Source organism: Uloborus diversus, unplaced genomic scaffold, assembly GCF_026930045.1.
Source record: "Uloborus diversus isolate 005 unplaced genomic scaffold, Udiv.v.3.1 scaffold_18, whole genome shotgun sequence".
Classification (NCBI taxonomy): domain Eukaryota; kingdom Metazoa; phylum Arthropoda; class Arachnida; order Araneae; family Uloboridae; genus Uloborus; species Uloborus diversus.
In genome coordinates, this window is record NW_026558329.1 from 121,980 (window position 1) to 140,959 (window position 18,980).

Consider the following 18,980-nt stretch of genomic DNA (forward strand, 5'->3'; position numbering starts at 1 on the left):
TTTTTCTGTGTTGCGAAAACAACTTTTTAAAGCTACTGGTGAAGTTTCAAACACGTCCGCAAAAATTTATTGTTTTGTATATGGTTGGTTATACATAGTGGAATGCATACTGAAAAGTATTTTAGTTGAATATAAATTTTTGAAATAAATACCCAGGTAAATACCCATTTTGGGTATTTACCTTTAAAAATAAATACCCGGGTATTTTACATCACTAAGTGCGTATGAAAATAAAAACTTACGTCGTCATTGACGTCCTTGATGTAAGGATCGAACCCGACGACACTCTCGTCCACCATCCTTAGAGCCTTCTGGAAGGCCTCTTCGAATTTACGTCCAATGGCCATCACTTCGCCCACGCTCTTCATGGAGCTGCCAATCTGGAGGAAACAAATTCAAAATCAAGTTTTTTAGTTCACACAGGGGTAGAAGTGGTTAACTTGTAACATATAGGACATTTTCCATGAAAAATATAGGACAAATATAGGACACGTTTTATGAATAATTTTGTTCGAAAAAGTAAACAATACATAGTTTATATTATCTAGTTATTACCACAATATTTATTATCAATGATTTCAATTACTCATACTGCATACAGTTCAAAAAAAAAAAAAAAATAAAATAAAAATTATAACATACCTAGATTGAGTTTCCCGAGTTCTTGGAAGAATAACTTATGAAAAAACTGTTTATTTATGTAAAAATATTTTAAAACAAAATTTAAACAATGTGACATCTATTTACATTTAATACAATTATTTACAATTATTAATTATTTATATTTTTGAAAAGCTTTTGCTAAACCTTTTTTTCTCCATTTCATCTTCTGCAAGTTTAATATTGTTATAAAAATATGGATCATTGAAGCTTTCTCTTACAACAATTTTAAACATTGTCAAAAATACTCGGCATCTAAAACAAAATTAAAACAGACAAGTTATGCTAGATTCCAAAAAAAAAAAAATTATATACAAACCATAGACTAATAATAAGAGTAGACCGAGCTATGGCAACCCTTTTGCTGCTCATAAACCAAACCATGTGACTGGTGGATATCCTAGCAACAGCGGGCGTTGATCGTAGCAGACGACAGAAATAAAATAAATACAATTGATGGAACACGGAAGAATGATCTTTTATGGAGTCCCATTTGTAAATTTGTTATTCTAAGTTGTAAATATTTTGTTAATATAGTGAGTTTTTTGTTTAGATAGCATTGTGCATTTTCTTTAGTCAATTTCAATAACTCTCTAAGCAATAAAAGATGCAAGCGACCAAGAAGAATCGGCAAACGGTAAGATTTTTACCTACAGTTCCAATTTAAGATACCGCGATTAGTACATTTTTGCGTTAACGCAAAACGTTTACGCCATTTCGTTCACGCCAACGCTGACAGCTCCAAATTCAATAAAAGTTACCGAAAACTGATCAAAAACTATTACTAATGTCAAAATAATGCATAACTAAGAGAAAAACAGTTCAATCTCTGCACCTGGAAGTTTTTTTTAATGAAAACACATTGTCTTAAAATACATGTCGAGTGCCAAACTATAGATAATGCTGCCATCTAGCAACCATGCTGCCAAAGTCTTCGCCAAGCCCTTCCACTAGTCACATGATACATCTATGAACCCATTTTCTTTATCAGCAAGGATGAGAAAGCTCGGTCTACTCTTATTATTAGTCTATGATACAAACATCTCGTTTTTAAGCAATCTTGAGTTGTTTGTTGTCAAGCTTTGAAAGAAAGTGTGAATCAAGTGACCTAAAGGTTTTTCCAAGGTCGTTTTCTAAAAATATATACACCAAACTATGGGAATATAGGAAATATAGGACAATTTCTAAAAATATAGGAAATATAGGACAATTTCTAAAAATATAGGAAATATAGGACACTTTTGATGCTTTTTTTTTAAATATAGGAAATATAGGATATATAGGACTACTTCTACCCCTGTTCACAGAGTCGGGGGGAAAAAGTTTATTTGTTATCAACAAGAAAAACAGCTCTCGACATTTCCATACATTCAGTGGCAGCGATTTCATACAAATCTCTCATAAGTCAGGGTTCGTACTCGACTCCAAAAATAAAATGAAGGAGTTTTGAAGGAGTACTAATGCCCTGTCCCTGAATGATTTCACACTTTTTTTCAACATACAGTCGAACCTGTTTATCTCGAACCTGCCTATCTCGAAAACCTCTCTATGTCGAAGTTTTTCATTTTCCCTGTACCATAAAGTATTAATTCAATGTTTCCCCCCCCCCATGTTTGTCTCGAATGAAATTTCCTGAAAACCTGTATATCTCGAATTTCGACTAAAGTGTCTTTCTTGAATTCGATCCCCGACGATCTTTATTAACTGGATTTTTTTAGACAAAAACCATTTTTCTTAATATTAGCAGTCACATAATGCTCCAGAATTAAAACTTTATATACAAGAAGCAAGTTTTCCAGCGATTATATCCATTCGGAAACTGAGAGGAAGGGGACATTGTTGATTAGTAAAATTGCTTCCAAAGTTTTACTTTCGAGTCATTGCTCCGATTTCTTATTTTTAGAACTTTTTTCAAAACCTCTGTGCCTCGAAAGCTCCATATCTCGAATTTTTCTTCTCTCCCGTAAAATTCGAGATAGGCAGGGTCGACTGTATCAGTTCTGTCCTGCCAGCAGGCCACATTAGGGTGGTTCAAAAAAACTTTTTTTTCAGCAAGAGTCTAGGACGCCCTCTTATTTTTTTAGACTTACTAGACTACTTTAGCATCATGGCGTAAGGATGTAGTTTTCCGATAAAAAACAGCTCATCGAAAACCGGTTCTCGGATTCTGATCGCAACGATATCAGCGTGCGTTACGCGATGAGATTAGGAGGAATCGATGATCGGCCGAGCAAAATCTGATGAGTTTTTGCTACTTGGATTAAGTGCAACTAACTCATGAGTGTTATCCTAAGGAATCAAATTTTTTTCGTGCAAACTATTTCTTCATCGTAGTTTGCAACAGTGTTAGGGAAGTCATATTTCTTTCTTCTTAGAATGTGTAAATTAAATTACCAGTTTTTAACATTATTTATTAAACATATTTTATTTTATTTGTTTTGTTTTAACAGGTAGGTACGACATCCAGTTTTGCAATATTAAAAAAAGAAAGAAAAGGAATTGAGGGGGAAAAGAAAAGAAAAAAAAAAGAAAATTTGCTGCGCTTTCCCAGTGGCGGATACAAGGGGAGGGTCATGGGGGTCATGACCCCCCCCCCCCAATCCGAATCCACTTACATTGTGTTCAAACCCTTTACGCATAAAATGTAAACGGTTACAGTATCTTTTCTATTCATCAATTATTTTTTTAAGTAAATATTCAACCCACTGCTTCGTTACATTGTTTATAAAATTAATGTAGGGTGGGGTGGTCATTCTTCGCATGATCCCACCCCCCCAAAATGGTTTTGTGTATCCGCCCCTGCACTTTTCAAGTTTTTAAGGACATGTTCAAAATCCCTGGTTTTTGTTTGATTTTTAAATTCGATGCATTTCATCTGTTTTATTCCTGTTTTCTTGTGGTGAGGCAACCCTGCTACTATTAACCTTTCCGATCTTGTGACTAAAATGTAGGGGTGCCCATCCACCCCAAGTTCAATGGCACAAATCCTCCTTCCCCCGCATTTTTCTCAACCCTCTTTCCCTTTATTTTGTTAGCTCTCTTTTATATTGTATTTATTTTTAAAAATATATTTATTCATTTTTAATTATTATTATTATTATTACTATTATTACAGTAAAACCTTTCGAATGCGGACACTAACGGGACAAATTTTTTTGGTCCACAATTTAGAGGGGTGTCTGCAGAACAGGGGTTGAATAATGTTATTTGCAATGGAATCGGGGGAATTAAAAACTGACCACATAAGAGGGGTGTCCGCTAGGAAGGGTTTTACTGTATTATTATTATATTAGAAAGGTTCTGCGCTACGCCTATGACATGTACATAAACACTAACTAAATAAATCAAATTAAATAAAATAAGTAATTTAAATAAAAATAAATCAATAAATGAATTTAAATAAATAAATACCCCCCCCCCTGTGGGTACCCCCGTCAAAGTCTACCTTCAACGATGCGCCAAAAGGTACTTACCTTGGTGCTGACGTGGGGGAACTTCCCCAAATCCCAGCGGGGGATTTTCACGACGCAGTAATCCAGACTGGGCTCGAAGCAGGCGGTGGTCAAGGTCACGGAGTTTTGGAGGTCGAGCAGGGACTTGCCCAGGGCCAACTTGGCGGCAAAGAAGGCCAGGGGGTAGCCTGTGGCCTTGCTGGCCAGTGCAGAGCTCCTGGAGAGGCGGGCATTCACTTCCACTATGTAATACTGGAAGAAATATTATAACATGTACGGTTACATTTTCATACTGTTAATCTTCCTAATTGACAATAGCCAGGAAACTCAAGGCTTAAAAAAACTATTTTTTTTCCCATGCAGCAAAAAAAATTTATAATAATAATTACCGTATTTTTCTTTTTTTAATTGAACACGAACATTTTCTTTTTGAATAATATTTTTTTTTAATTTCAATACTGTCAGGGGCCAATCCAGGATTATTTTTTTTTCTCGTTACCTGTTTTTGTAAAAGTATTGCATCATTCTATTTTTGTGAAAGTTTTTTTTATCAGCATTTTTTTTTTATCAGCATTGTTTTTGTGAATTTTAAGAGGCATCCTAATTTTTGTAAAAGAGAAGTAGAACAAGTGAAATTTTAGTTTAAAAAGTGTAAATGTTATCTAGTATTATTTTTAACAGGTTTCGTTTTTTGGGGAGGGGGAACTAAAAACCCAAGTACCAAAAATACCATCGTAATTTCAGCTTAATGGGCTATGAACTGTGTAAAAGATAAGAAATTATGAGAAAAACGGTTCCCCAAAACAGATGTTTAAAGATTGCGATAATATTGCATAAATATATTTTGGCGAGAAACTGGTAAAAACTAGTTAAAATGCTAGAAAAAGGTTGCTATTTAAGCGATTGTTCATATAAACCTGCTTAGAATTTTATTTTATGAGCAAATTTTGTTTTAAACAAAGAAACAAATTTTATATTTTAAAATGCTAACTTTTGTGAAATTTTCGATGTTTTTGTGAAGCCACTGATTTTAATACTTGATTTTTGTGAAAGTACCGATTTCAAAACAAGAATTTTGTGAAGGTACCGAAAAACGGTAGCAAAATCAGCCTGTATTGGGCCCTGCCTTAGAGAAATATTTTTTTTAATTTGTAAACTCAACTATTTTGCTTTTAAAAGCATGATAAAATTTAAACAAAATCTTCAAAATTAGCCGACTCACCTCCTGTAGATCTGGGTTCAGAGCGTACTGGATGTTGCATTCCCCGACGATTCCGAAATGTCGTACGACTTTGATAGCCGTCGTACGAAGCTTGTTGTACTCTGCGTTGGTGAGCGTTTGGCTGGGGGCTACGACGATAGATTCTCCCGTATGGATGCCCAACGGATCCACGTTTTCCATATTACAAACCTAAAATAAACACATTTTTAATTTTTTTTCCATGAACCAAATATTGAAAGATATTTCAAGAAGTTTCACTAAGAAAAAGTTACCATTTTTCACATTTAAGCAAACAGTACAACAAAGATAAATAAATACCTTTGTGCTGAACAGTAAAGTAAGAAAAACAACGTTGGAAAAAGCACAAATTTGCCAATTACAGCAGACACGTGTTTCGGCGTTACAGGGAACACCTTTTTCAATGCAAAAAGTAATGAGCGTATGGATGAAAAGACATCCGACAAAAGCCAAGAGCAGATAAGCGTGCAGCTTGAAAGATGAAAATAGCGGATTTGAAAAACACCAATGAGAAAATTATGAACCGATCAGGAACCAATAGGAATGCAAGCAAAGGCCAAGAGCTTTCTCTTAGCTAAAGAAACCCAGAAAGAAAGAATTATTTTCAAGGAAAAAATTATCGTTAAATCAGGGATATCGTTAAATCGAGGAGCATATATATTCAATGCAGTTGCATCCGGACCAGTGAAATGTATCATTAAATTAAAGAAATCGTTAAGTCGGGTATCGTTAAATCAAAGTTATACTGTACTTGAAACAGAAAATGAGAAACCTGTTTAAACACTTATAGTTTTCTAAAATATGTAATTGCCCAAATAAGTAAAAACTCGGTAAATTAAAGAGATTGCCTTTACGTATTTTTAAATAACAATCAAACTGGGTTAAGTTGTTTAAACAGTTCAATGTTGACACTTCTCTCAGAGACCACCTCTCGACTATCGATTTTTTTTTGGACTGCAGGTGGTTTTTCCAAAGAAGAACCCAAGCCCCTTGTAATGTCGTGCCTGTCGGGAGACAATTAAAAAGCATGATACATTTGAAAACACGATATAACCTAACATTCAATTCACTGACACGTGGATCTACATTAAATGTATTTTATTGTTACATTGGAAAAACTTTTTGAATAAAGGCATCAAAAGCAAATACTGATTGCTTTTTTTTTTAATTATTATTACTGGTTGCTTTTTTTTTTTAATTATTACTGGTTGCTTTTTTTACAGTCAAATTTTTTATAGCTGTCAAAAATAGTCCAATGGTGAAATAAGAACTCAAATGGTTATAATTAGAGATGCAGTGAATTCAGGAGAATTAAATACATCTGTTTTATTTATTGGCTAAAAAAGGAAGGTAAAGAGTTTTACTAGGGGTTTTTACAATTTAACTCATTTTAAAAATGAAGTTTTAGTGGAAAAGCACAATACATACAAATGAGCAATTTAATCGGGCATGTAATAATGAGGGGTTACTGTATCTACTTTGATTTTGACATACTCAAAAACAGGGTTCGCCAATATATCCGTCGATATGTATCATGATATATATCTGATATTTATTCTGAAAATATCATAATATTTTGATATTTTCGATATTTATTTTTTGAACTACAATATTTGCAGTATAAAATGTATCTGTATTAATCTATCATTAAAAACTGAAAATGTAATATACTATATGTATATGATATATCATTAATATAACGGAATGACATAATATTCCTTTTTTTATTTTATAATTATAAAAGTATGTAAGTATGTGCAATGTTGCAATTTTAGTGTAGATTTAAAATGCCTAGTTGAAAATTAAAAGTTGGCTAGAAGAAAGGAAAATGTGTTGCGGCTGTACACTGACAAATGTATAATTTTTTATTTCTGAATTATATAATTTTGTACAAGTAGCTAACAAAAGAAAAATGAGTGAAGCAGCTAATGCCTTCGTCAGTAACTCAATAAAGACCGTTTTAATTCCATAAATATTTACATAAAATACATGTTTTTATCTAATGAAAGAAACATTAATTTTAAGTCTATATACAGGGCATCCTGAAATAGACTGACTAACCAAAAAAACGGTTAATGATAAGAAACAACTTCTTGCAGAAAATTCATGTGGTAGGTCGTAAAATGTTCTTCTCATAGTTCCAAATTTTAGTCGTAAATTTTTTCAATAGATGGCGCTGCAGACAGTAGCCTTTCAGTAAAAAAAGAAGGATTGAAGTTCAGGGATTTTTCCTCCGATTGCGACATGTAGTTGCAGCCGGTGGTAGACGATTTGAAAATATTGTTCAGTAATTTTGTTTATGAAAAACATTTCTCGAAAAACTATGATGTAACTTTCTATCTTTCTTAGATTTACAGTCTTTGATTTACAGTGCCATCTATTGGAAAATTCTTGAACTAAAATTTGTAACTCTGGGGGACAAAACTTACGGCCCACCGCATGAATTTTCTGCGTAGAACTATTTTACTATCATTAACTTTTTTCCTGTTAAACGTTTTTGAAAACAGTCGGTATTTTTCAAGACACCCTGGATTATGCTAATGATTTAGACAACAGTGATTTGAGGATTCAGTTACTATTTAAAGAGATTGAAAACATGAGATATATATCATCAAAATATTGAATATTTTTGATATTTTCGAAAATATCATGATATCGAACCCTGCTCAAAAACGAATAAATTAACTTACGGTAATGCAGTTGTCGTACGCATCCCTGACGACTTCGTACTCGACTTCCTTCCAGCCCTTGAGGGACTTGTCGATGAGGACCTGGGGAGAGCAGGCCAGGGCCTGCATGACCAGGGCACGCAGCTCCTCTTCCGAGTGGGCGAATCCCGAGCCCAGGCCGCCCAGGGCATAGGCAGACCTAACCAATACGGGATAGCCTATTTTCTTCGCCGCTTCCACGGCCTGGAATGGAAATCGTCGAGATAAAGTAATATGGACTCGTATAGAGGTTGGACAAAGTATTTGTGAAGAATACTAGATTATTATCACCAGATTATTTATGAATGGTTTATTTTTTATTACTGATAGCTTCAGGCGTGCCCACCTCCCCAAGTTCAATGGTGCAAATCAACCCCCCCCCCCCCCAAAAAAAAAATATATTCTCAACACTTTCTCCCTATATAACTTTTTTTTTAGCTTTCTATTTTTTTTTTTTTTTTTTTTGAATATAATTTATTCTTTATTCACTATTTATTTACTTTTAAAAAATATTATTTATTCATTTATTATTATTATTGTTTTATTAGAAAAGTTCTGTGCTACGCCAACGACATAAATACAAACTAAATAAATGAAATAAAATACAAACTGAATAAATTTAAAATAAATAAATAAATAAACTAAAATAAATAATTTAAATTAAAAATAAATTAATTAAATAATAAACTGAAATAAATTTTAAAAAATCACACCCAAAAATTTTGATGGAGCAATTTGTACCATAATTCTTTCCTGTCGGCAACCCTGGACAGCTTAGCTGATTTTTTAGCGTTTTATACGCACAATGTGCATTTATTATTTAAAACTAAAATTCTGCTAAGTAAAAATAAATTTACTTTGAAGCAAAACTTGTAAAATCGCAAAAAAAAAAAAAAAATTAGATTCATGGGCAGGATACAGAAGGACCGAGCATTTATTATTGCACAATGCTTTCTTTTTTTCAACGCTTGGAAAAGTAGACTTAAATTAATTCTCAGCTTTTTTGAAAGTGAATAGCAATTTCTAATCATCTGCAATTTGTTTCCCACATTACTTATTAATTCCTAAACAGTGGAATGGTTAGCAAAAATTCAAAGTTTTTTTTTTTTTTTTTGAAAGCAAAGGGTCTGTTGTTAAACTCCGATATTTTTCTTTAAGCTTTAAAAAATGGAATAACCACAAAAGTGGAATTTTGCAAATTGAAAGAATGAAATTTGAAAGTCCAAAATCAGCGGTGCACAGAAGGGAAGGGTTTAGGGGGTCCAGACCAATTCCAGAGGTTTTGCTTTTTCTCCCCAATTGATTACGATTCTACATATTTTGTACGTAAAATAATTTCAAACAAAGGTAACAATAATTTCAGTTGTAATAAGTGAAAAAATAAAATCCTCCTGTTAAAGGATTTTTTTAAATATTGAATATAAATGAATACACTTTAAAATAATCATAATTTTAGTTTTGTAATTTAGATTAAAATGAAAACCTATGAACTTTAATCCATTTTTTAATTATGAGAAAAGTAAAAGCACAAATTATTTTGCTTTCTGGTTATTTAAGTATATTTCATTAAATGATGCTAATTATTTTTTTTTACTGTTTTTTCTCCTTGGAAATTGATAAAATCAAGTCAGTATGTTTGACGGCATATTAGGGTATGGATGCTTCACTTGCCAAATCTATTAACTCCATGGAACAAAAAGTCGAGAAAAGTGATGAAGAAGATAGTTTTATCCACGGGAGTGAACGGGCCCTCGGGTTTCATTTTCTGCCATCGCAGGATCAGAAATGTACTGAACCAAAAGTTTAATATAAATTCACATTCTAAGCATGCTAAAGAACTATTAAAGCAGAAATGAGGATTTTTTCAAAAAGTGGAGTTAATTGATTTGGCAACTGAGGCATCCACATAAGAATGAATCTTTCGACTTAGACCCTCCCCTTGCAAATTTTGATACCATTGATGAATGATACCACCTGTTAACTGTAATACTTCTTGCAGAGTTAGTGAAAGAACTAACATTTCATCTACTTTCTGTGAATAACTGATGAAGAGACTTCTTTAAAAAATAACTAAAATTTATTAACACATGAAAAAAGGTAAATATAATTGTATAAACATAACTGAAGCCAAAGGTTAAAAAAAAAGATTAATTAAATATGACTAGCAAGTTAGTTAAGCTCATCCTAATACGGCTCGCTAATCTATTACTACGATCAGCCGAGCACGGTCGGCAATCCGCCGAACAATACGAGCTCTACCCTAGCTACCTTTTACAGGACAGACATCACCGAACGAGTCTTAAAAAAGAGAGAGCGAATCTCGACTCCGTTCGCTATTAAATAGTCTGTCCTCATCATTATTCACATCAATGCCCTCACGTCCACGCAACCAATGAGGATGCACCAAGTGGCAGAGACGCCTCCCCGCTAAGCCAATGGCGGGAGTCCGTTACGTCACACATCCGATCCGATCACTCACTTCCGATTCGCTCGGATCGTCGGTCCGAACAAGCATCGGTTGATTATCGTGAAGTTCAGTTACCTGGGCAAAAGTAAGTGTAGAGATATTTGTAGAAATTCTATTTCTAACAAATTTCCTATGTGCGCCACTGGTGGAAAAATTACATCAATATTGTATTTTTGAAAAATTACAAAGCCAGCTTTTTTATTTAAATAAATGAGGCAACTGTTAAGAGACTGAGAAACAAACCTCTTCAACTTTGTAGGCTGCAGCGTTTGGGACGACTTTTTCTCCGATTTTAATCAGCTCCTCGTTGAAGCGCTTTCGATCTTCGGTGTTGACGATGGAAGGAATGGGGGTCCCCAGCACCTTGACCCCGTATTTCTCGAAAACCTTCTTGGATTGGAGCTCCACTCCGCAGTTCAGGGCCGTTTGGCCACCGAAAGTCAGTAAGATTCCATCCGGCCTCTCCGATTTGATGACCTAGAGATTAATTACTGAATAAGCGACACACATATGAAATACAAATACAAATACAAAAGTGACGGCCAGCAACAGGCTCTGGCCCAGCTGGACTGGTCCTAGTCCATTTACAATCCCCAGTGAAGATCAATGGCCCTCTTACTCCTTTGCTCATTACCACCTCTTCGGTAAGCTGTTCCAAGGTTCCACTACCCTGCTAAAATAATAATTTTTCCTAATATCCATGTCAGCCTGAGATTTAAATAGCTTAAAACAATGACCCCTCGACCTGTTTTCAGTGCTAAACTTTAGCCCCGTAACATCTTTTGTTTTAATAAATTTAAACAGCTGAATCATGTCCCCTCGGTCTCTTCTTTGCTCAAGACTGTACATTTTTAGCCTTCTAAGCCTGGAATCATAATCTAAGTGGGAAAGTCCATTTATTAGCCTTGTAGCCCGCCTTTGAACCCTTTCCAATAGGTTAATGTCTTTCTTAAGATAAGGAGACCAAAACTGAACAGCATACTCCAAATGGGGTCTTACCAAACTTCTATATAAGGGCAGAAGAACTTCTTTAGATTTGTTTGAAATAGGTCTATTGATAAACCAAAGCATCTTATTGGCTTTGTTGCTAGCAATGCTGCACTGTTGGCTAAACTTTAAATCCTGACTTATTAGGACCCCCAGATCAGTAACTTTGTCTGCCTGACTAATGACTGAACCTTGCAAATAATAACTTGTACACCTATTCCCAAGCCCTAGATGTAGCACTTGACATTTCCCAACATTAACAGCCATACCCCATTTATCAGCCCACTCTGTAATATGATCTAGATCCTCTTGCAGCTGATTTGCTTGTTCTTCATTTTCTACAGTCCCCATAACTTTGACATCATCAGCAAAACAATTCATGTTCCCAGAAAAATGAGCAGCAGGAAACTTTGAAAAAACTTGAAAGACAGTTCACACACATTTAACTAATTATCACTAACACACATTTAACTTCAGGACAGTTAAATATGGAACCATGGCCCCGCTTAATTCTTATTGGCCGTGCCAATCGCTGAAACTCAGGGCCAAAGAGCACCATTTGTGACGTCATCACCACCACACCTTGTTTGAAAAATCAGACATTCATACCTGCCAACATTCAAAGAAAAAAATCCAGTAGATTTTTTCAATGTAGCGCAATATCGTTTTTTCCCATGTTATTGAGGGGAAAATAGGGATTTTTTTATTATCTCTTAAAGTACAATCCTATGCAAGTTCTTTGAGTCATATACACAGAGTTTAATTAATGAAAATATTAAATGGAAGAATAAAAGTTAAAGTAATACTTTTTCAATGAAAAGTTATTTAGGGAAAAAAAGAATTTCAATTAACTGTAAAAATTCAATCATAGACAAGTTTTTTCAGGTCTTCAACAAGATTTAATCTACTTTTTTCGGCCACAAAGTGCCCGATAATAGCGGTCGTTTTGTGTACAGGAAGAAATGTTGTAATTAAGCAACATAGGCTTAGCGATGAGTGCGCGAAGCGAGATCGCAAATGTAAACAAGAACTGATGTTGCCAGATTCCAATGTGCTAAAGTTTGAAATTGAGTAGGAAACTTTCAAACCATGGAGTAAAAGCGCTAAAACGATGTAAAAATTTATTTTTAAAGGGGTTTATTTTTTTCATTTCCGAGAAAATCCCTAAATGGAGGGATTTTTTTTTAGAGATTAATAAAAACCGGGAGATTTTCAATAAAAACCGGGGGACCGGGAGAAATGTCAAAAATCCGGGAGTCTCCCAGAAAATCCAGTAGAGTTGGCAGGTATGGACATTTAAAAAAATTAATTAAGAAAAAACTGTTGGGAAAAAGTATTTTCTGGGTCCATGTTATTTTTTTCGCTTATTCTATCAATTTCAATGACTAAAAGTATTACTTTTGACTGAAGGAAACAACCTCATTGAAAGGACTTTTGATGACCTGTTGTCATTATATAGGGATTTTTTTATCCCATCCGGCCTCTCCGATTTGATGACCTGGAGATTGATTACTGAATGAGCGACACACAAATGAAATGGGGTTGGCAACCCAGTGGCAGTCACACCTAGCAGGTTTGCAGAGAGCCAAGGCAGGCCTCAGTAGACAGTTTTGTCACCGAGCCCCCCCCCCCCTCCCCTGCCCAAAAAAAAGAAGGTGGGAAAATAAAATAATAATCAAAACTGCTTACTAGAAAATAATAAACTCTATTATAAGTGCCACAACTGCAAATACCAAATCAATAAACCTGTACCTTGGAGGGATATAATACTATGTTCATTTTTTTTCTCCAAATGGACAGTGTTGAATCCCTCTGATGGAACAGGAATTTCACTCTATCTTTACTTTTCTGCTTATTCAGAGATTTGCTCCCCTTTTTTTCTTTCTTTTTTCTTTCTTTCTTTTTAACATTTACTTATGTAACTACATTTGAGTTATAACGAAATTTTAAGAGGGCCAATGTACAAAAGACAGATAAAAACCATGAACGTTTTTTATATACCTTTCCGTAGACACATATGTGTAGAGCCATTGCTAAAAAGGAGGGGGTGTATATAATTGATGGGCCCGTAATTATTTCAAACCTATCTCAAATACAGGGAAAAATAATGGGCTTCAGCCTTTTAGTATAAGAGGAAGTCGGTAATGGTTGTAAGTTTTGAAAATACAGTTGACTCTCTGTTTAACGACTTTCAAGGGACCACAAAAAATCGTCGTTAAGTAGAAAGTGTCCTTAAATAGAATGCCTTTAACACTACAGTGGACCATCTGGGACCGTGAAAAGCCGTCGTTAAATAGAGAAAGTCGTTAAATAGAGCGTCGTTAAACAGAGAGCCAACTGTATAAACCTAATCCTGAGTATATTGTTCGCTCCAAGATGTGGGGGAGTAAGGGGGGCCGAGAGTCCCCCCTCCTTGGAAAATTTTCAATTTTGTAGTTTTAAAAATGGATTTTAGCTTTATATTTTTTTTTAAACTTGCAATACCACTATGGGCATCACCCTCGAAATGGAGTGACACTCAGGAATTATTAAAAATGAAGAAGTGCTTGTCCAAAAAATCAGTACCCAAAGAGTGCCTTAATTAATATTTGGTTTAATATGCTCAAAAATCTCAAGTTGTGTGCAATGAAACAATGGAAAGCATGAAACGGGGGACTTACTTCCGTAACGTAGTGTGTGGTGATCGGGAGGAAGTAGACTTTGTCTGCGAGGCCCGGAGACGTTTGGACTGTGGCGATGTTTGGATTGATGAGCACGCTGATGATGCCCTCTTCCTTCAAAGCTTTGATTGCCTGAAAAGGAAATACGAAGATTCATTTTCAAAACACGCATACCTTCACATTATTTTAATGATATTTGTTCATAGATAAGCAAAACAGCATTTTTTGTCATTGGCGTACATACCAGAGCAGTGTACTACCGTGGGCTGGTACTGCACATTATTCATTTTTCATCTTTTTACATTTTCGTCATCTATTGTACGTCAGCTTTATTGTAAAAGCTTGCTTTTTTGGCTTCCGCCAAAAAAGGACGCGAAAAAACGTCTCATTCGAACTTTTCCCTATTGTTGGTTTTGAATTCAAAACGCGTTTCTTCAAATATCTTAAAAAACTCATTTCTACAGATACTGCCATTTACTTAACCACAGCAGAGTACATATACAAAGTAATTTAATAGCATCAAGATTCATTTCTACAGATACTGCCATTTACTTAACCACAGCAGAGTACATATACAAAGTAATTTAATAGCATCAAGATGTAATCAAAGTTTTTTTTTTTTTTTTGTGTGTGTATGAGTTTTGCTGTATATTGAAAAGATAAAATATTTAAAAAGACAATAAAGGATCATTTTTTTTCTATAAATGCACAATTTATATTTGTATATATATATATATATATATATATAACAAAAAACCAATTCTGCAGTAGCAAAACTCGTTTTCAAAATTGTTAAACAAACTTACTATGCCACGAAAATGTTCACAACATGTACATAAGTAAAAACAAAAAAGAGTTTTAAAACTTATTTATTTGAAAAAAATTTAAAGTTTGCAATTAAATTATTTTTCTTCTGTATCGAAAATTTTTGTTTTTTAATATACTTTAATACTGTAAAAGTACTTATTTTGCAAGGCATTAATTTTCGAGAGCATGTCAGAATTGCTAAAATTTAAGTCTCACAAAATATTTTTATGGCATATTTTTCAGCTTTCAGTTCTGTTCTTACAACATTTGCGAAATTTTTCAACTCGCAAAAATTAGTTCGTCTACAGTAATATACATATGACAAGCAAAAAATTTTAAATATTAAAAAAAAAATCATTTAAAGGTAGCAAAGTTAAACCATTATTTATACCCATTCTGATAATCCATACTTTTCAACACCTTTTCCCAAGCTCCTTGATGAAGGAATTTATCTTCCCAATTTTCATCAAAAGAACAAAATTCTCTAAAAAGGGATTTTTTAGTAACTGAAATTTCAAGTAGAAGCCCGGCAGTAAAACGATTGTGATTGCAAAAATGAATTCTTTTCATACACAAGTATGAAAATTGTATACATCCTGTAATTTTTCAAAAAAAGTACATTAAAAAGTTTTTTTTTCTGAACTTCTTTCAATGAACATGCTTCAAGAAATATTTGTTATCACCTGAAACAGAAAAGAAACTCATGCCTCTTTTAAATCATTTTTTAAGCCTTTATTTTTTTCCTTCAAAAAAGCAATGATAGTAATCTAAATATTGGAATTTTGAGTCTTGGTGGATTTCCGAACTCTAAATTTCAATATTATACAATACAGGCCTAATTTAAATAATCCTTTCTTACCAGGGGTGCCCACAAAAAAGGGATTATGGCGCAAGTTGCACCATCAAGATTGGGGGGGGGGGATTTTTTATTTATTTATTTAAATTTATTTATTGATTTATTTTAATTTAAACTATTTATTTTATTTTAATGTCATTTTATTCACTTCATTATTTTGTGTGTATGTCTGTAGTGTAGCACAGAACTTGTTTAACACAACAATAACAATAATAATTAAAAATAAATTAATAAATAATTTTTAAAATATTTTTTAAAAATTAATAAAATAAAAAAGAGGACTAAATATTATTGATTTATTTTAATTTAAACTATTTATTTTATTTTAATGTCATTTTATTCACTTCATTATTTTGTGTGTATGTCTGTAGTGTAGCAAAGAACTTGTTTAACACAACAATAACAATAATAATTGAAAATTAATAAATTAATAAATTATTTTTAAAATATTTTTAAAAATTATTAAAATAAAAAAAAGAGGACTAAAAATAAACGAGCTGATGTGTGCATCACATGACTTCCTTTGACTCCAATTCAATGTCATTTCCCCATTATTGGCAATTTTAATGTGATTCAATAGTTCACTCTCTAAATATCACCAACAGTGGCCAAATTGAAACCAGATTAAAAATTTAAAAAAATGCCAAATTTGTCGCCAAGTTGGCGACAAAACTTGGCGATCAAAAGACTGGCGAAATATCGCCAAGTGTAAGCCAAATTATAACACCACTTGAGTTTACATCGAAATTAACAATGATTTCCCCCCAGAAAGGGGCAAATTATGCGACATACATACACTCATACATACGTACATGCAGACGTCACGAGAAAACTCGTTGTAATTAACTCGGGGATCGTCAAAATGGATATTTCGGGTGTTTGTACGTTCCTAGGCACATATCCACGGTGATCGGGTCGAAAAAAAGAACTCAACGTTCATTCGGGGGTGAGCAAAATGGAAATGAAGGCCGATTTTTTTGTAAAATTTTTTTTGCGAACACAATACTTCCTTTTTTTGTAAAAGAAAGTAAAAAACGGCAAAAAGGTTGAGAAAACTGAGGGGGGGGGGGGGCACCCCTGCTTCTTACATTTAAAAAATCCCTTTTACACTCAAACATTTGCAGTTAAATTCATTCATCCTGAGCCTCCTGAATTTGTTTAAAATTCAGGAGGCTCAGGAGGATTTGCTCAGGAATCAATTGAGTCCATAATTTTCATATTTCAATATGTTAGCAGCACTTTCACAAAACAAAAACGATATCACACAAAAGGATTCCTCTGCAGCAAAATGCAAGGAAACGGACCTGCGAACCGGAGTAGTCGAACTCTCCCGCCTGGCCGATGGACAGTCCTCCCGATCCAAGGATGACCACCTTCCTCTTCTTGGCGGCATCTCTGCTCCTCTCCTGCTTCGAGTCGCAGAGGAACGGATCGTAAGCGGATATCGCCGGAGATTGTTTCGCGAAGAAGGACTCGATTCTCTCGTCGATGCGGCACCTTGCGGAAAAACAGACATTTAACATTTAAGAAGTAAGAATAATAAGTAATTGAGCAACGATGGGGCACCTTACGGAAAAACAGACATTTATCATTTAATAATAATAAGTAATTGAGCAACGATACGGCATCTTATGGAAAAACAGACATTTAACATTTAAGAATAATAAGTAATTGAGAGTCGATGCGTCACCTTATGGGAAAACAGACATTTAACATTTAAGTAAGAACAATAAGTAATTGAGCACCGATGCGGCACATTAAGGAAAAACAGACGGTTAACATTTAAGAAGTGAGAATAATAAGTAATTGTAAGAAATTAGATGCTCCACGTGGTCACATTGCGTAACAGTTGACAGGGATCCCAAGATTAATAACTTGGGATCTCCATAACTGTGTAATGGGGCCTTCCGCGATTGCTTACTGCGCAGCTGCATGAGAGCACCTGAGTTCATATGGCTATAGACAGTCGCGAAGGCATGACAGCAAAAAGACCTCCTGACCGAATAGCGGGATAACTTTATGGCATATCTTTTGACCGCTATACGGGGAAAAAGGGCAACTTGGCTGCCCATCATATATATTGTGAGTAGAAAAATAAATTAGTTTGTGTGTGTTGTGAACATGGTCTCTTCAATTCTCTCCCTCTCCAAAATTTGATTTATGGAAAATGTGACAAAGAAGAAGGGGCGAAGATCCTCTTCAGTAATTGAGCACCAATGCAGTACCTTAAGGAAAAACAGACATTTAAGAAGTAAGAATAATAAGTAATTGAGCGCCGATGCGGTACCTTAAGTACAGACATTTAAAAAGTAAGAATAATAAATAATTGAGCATCGATGCGGTACCTTAAGGAAAAACAGACATTTAAGAAGTGAGAATAATAAGTAATTGAGCGCCAATGCGGCACATTAAGGAAAAACAGACATTTAACATTTAAGAAGTGAGAATAATAAGTAATTGAGTGCCGATGCGGCACATTAAGGAAAAACAGACATTTAACATTTAAGAAGTGAGAATAATAAGTAATTGAGTGCCGATGCGGTACCTTAAGGAATAATAGACATTTAAGAATTAAGAATAATAAGTAATTGAGTATCGATGCGGTACTTTAAGGAAAAACAGACATTTAAGAAGTAAGAATAATAAGTAATTGAATGTCGATGTGGTACCTTAAGGAAATACAGACATTTAAGAAGTAAGAATAAGTAATTGAGTGTCGATGCGGTACCTTAAGGAAAAACAGACATTTAACATTTAAGAAGTGAGAATAATAAGCAACTGAGCACCAATGCGGTACCTTAGGGAAATACAGACATTTAACATTTAAGAAGTGAGAATAATAAGCAACTGAGCACCAATGCGGTACCTTAGGGAAATACAGACATTTAAGAAGTAAGAATAATAAGTAATTGAGTGCTGATGTGGCACTTTAAGGAAAAATAGGCATTTAACATTTAATGGGGAAAACTAATTCCATATCACGATTGGGCACATATTGAGTAGTTAAGGTGTGAAAAGGTAACAAACAAAATCACTTTTGCATTTATAATATTAGTTAGGATTAACAAGCTTCAATTTTAAGCAACACATATACATGCAAAATGTCTAGTTAAAAATAACATAATTCTGAATTTGGAAACATA

The 18,980-nt window shown here is 34.1% G+C and overlaps 1 protein-coding gene across 1 annotated transcript in view; it reads right to left on the reverse strand.

Annotated features, from left to right (window-relative positions):
- Positions 1–18,980, reverse strand: part of LOC129233126 (CAD protein-like) — a 165,253-nt gene that overhangs the window by 117,129 nt on the left and 29,144 nt on the right. The window contains exons 10-16 of the mRNA XM_054867189.1: positions 17,142–17,334; positions 14,175–14,306; positions 10,771–11,004; positions 8,043–8,264; positions 5,335–5,523; positions 4,134–4,364; positions 243–380 (exon numbers count right to left, since the gene is read on the reverse strand). Of these exons, the coding sequence (XP_054723164.1) occupies positions 243–380; positions 4,134–4,364; positions 5,335–5,523; positions 8,043–8,264; positions 10,771–11,004; positions 14,175–14,306; positions 17,142–17,334 (1,339 nt within the window). The remainder of the gene's footprint in view (positions 1–242; positions 381–4,133; positions 4,365–5,334; positions 5,524–8,042; positions 8,265–10,770; positions 11,005–14,174; positions 14,307–17,141; positions 17,335–18,980) is intronic.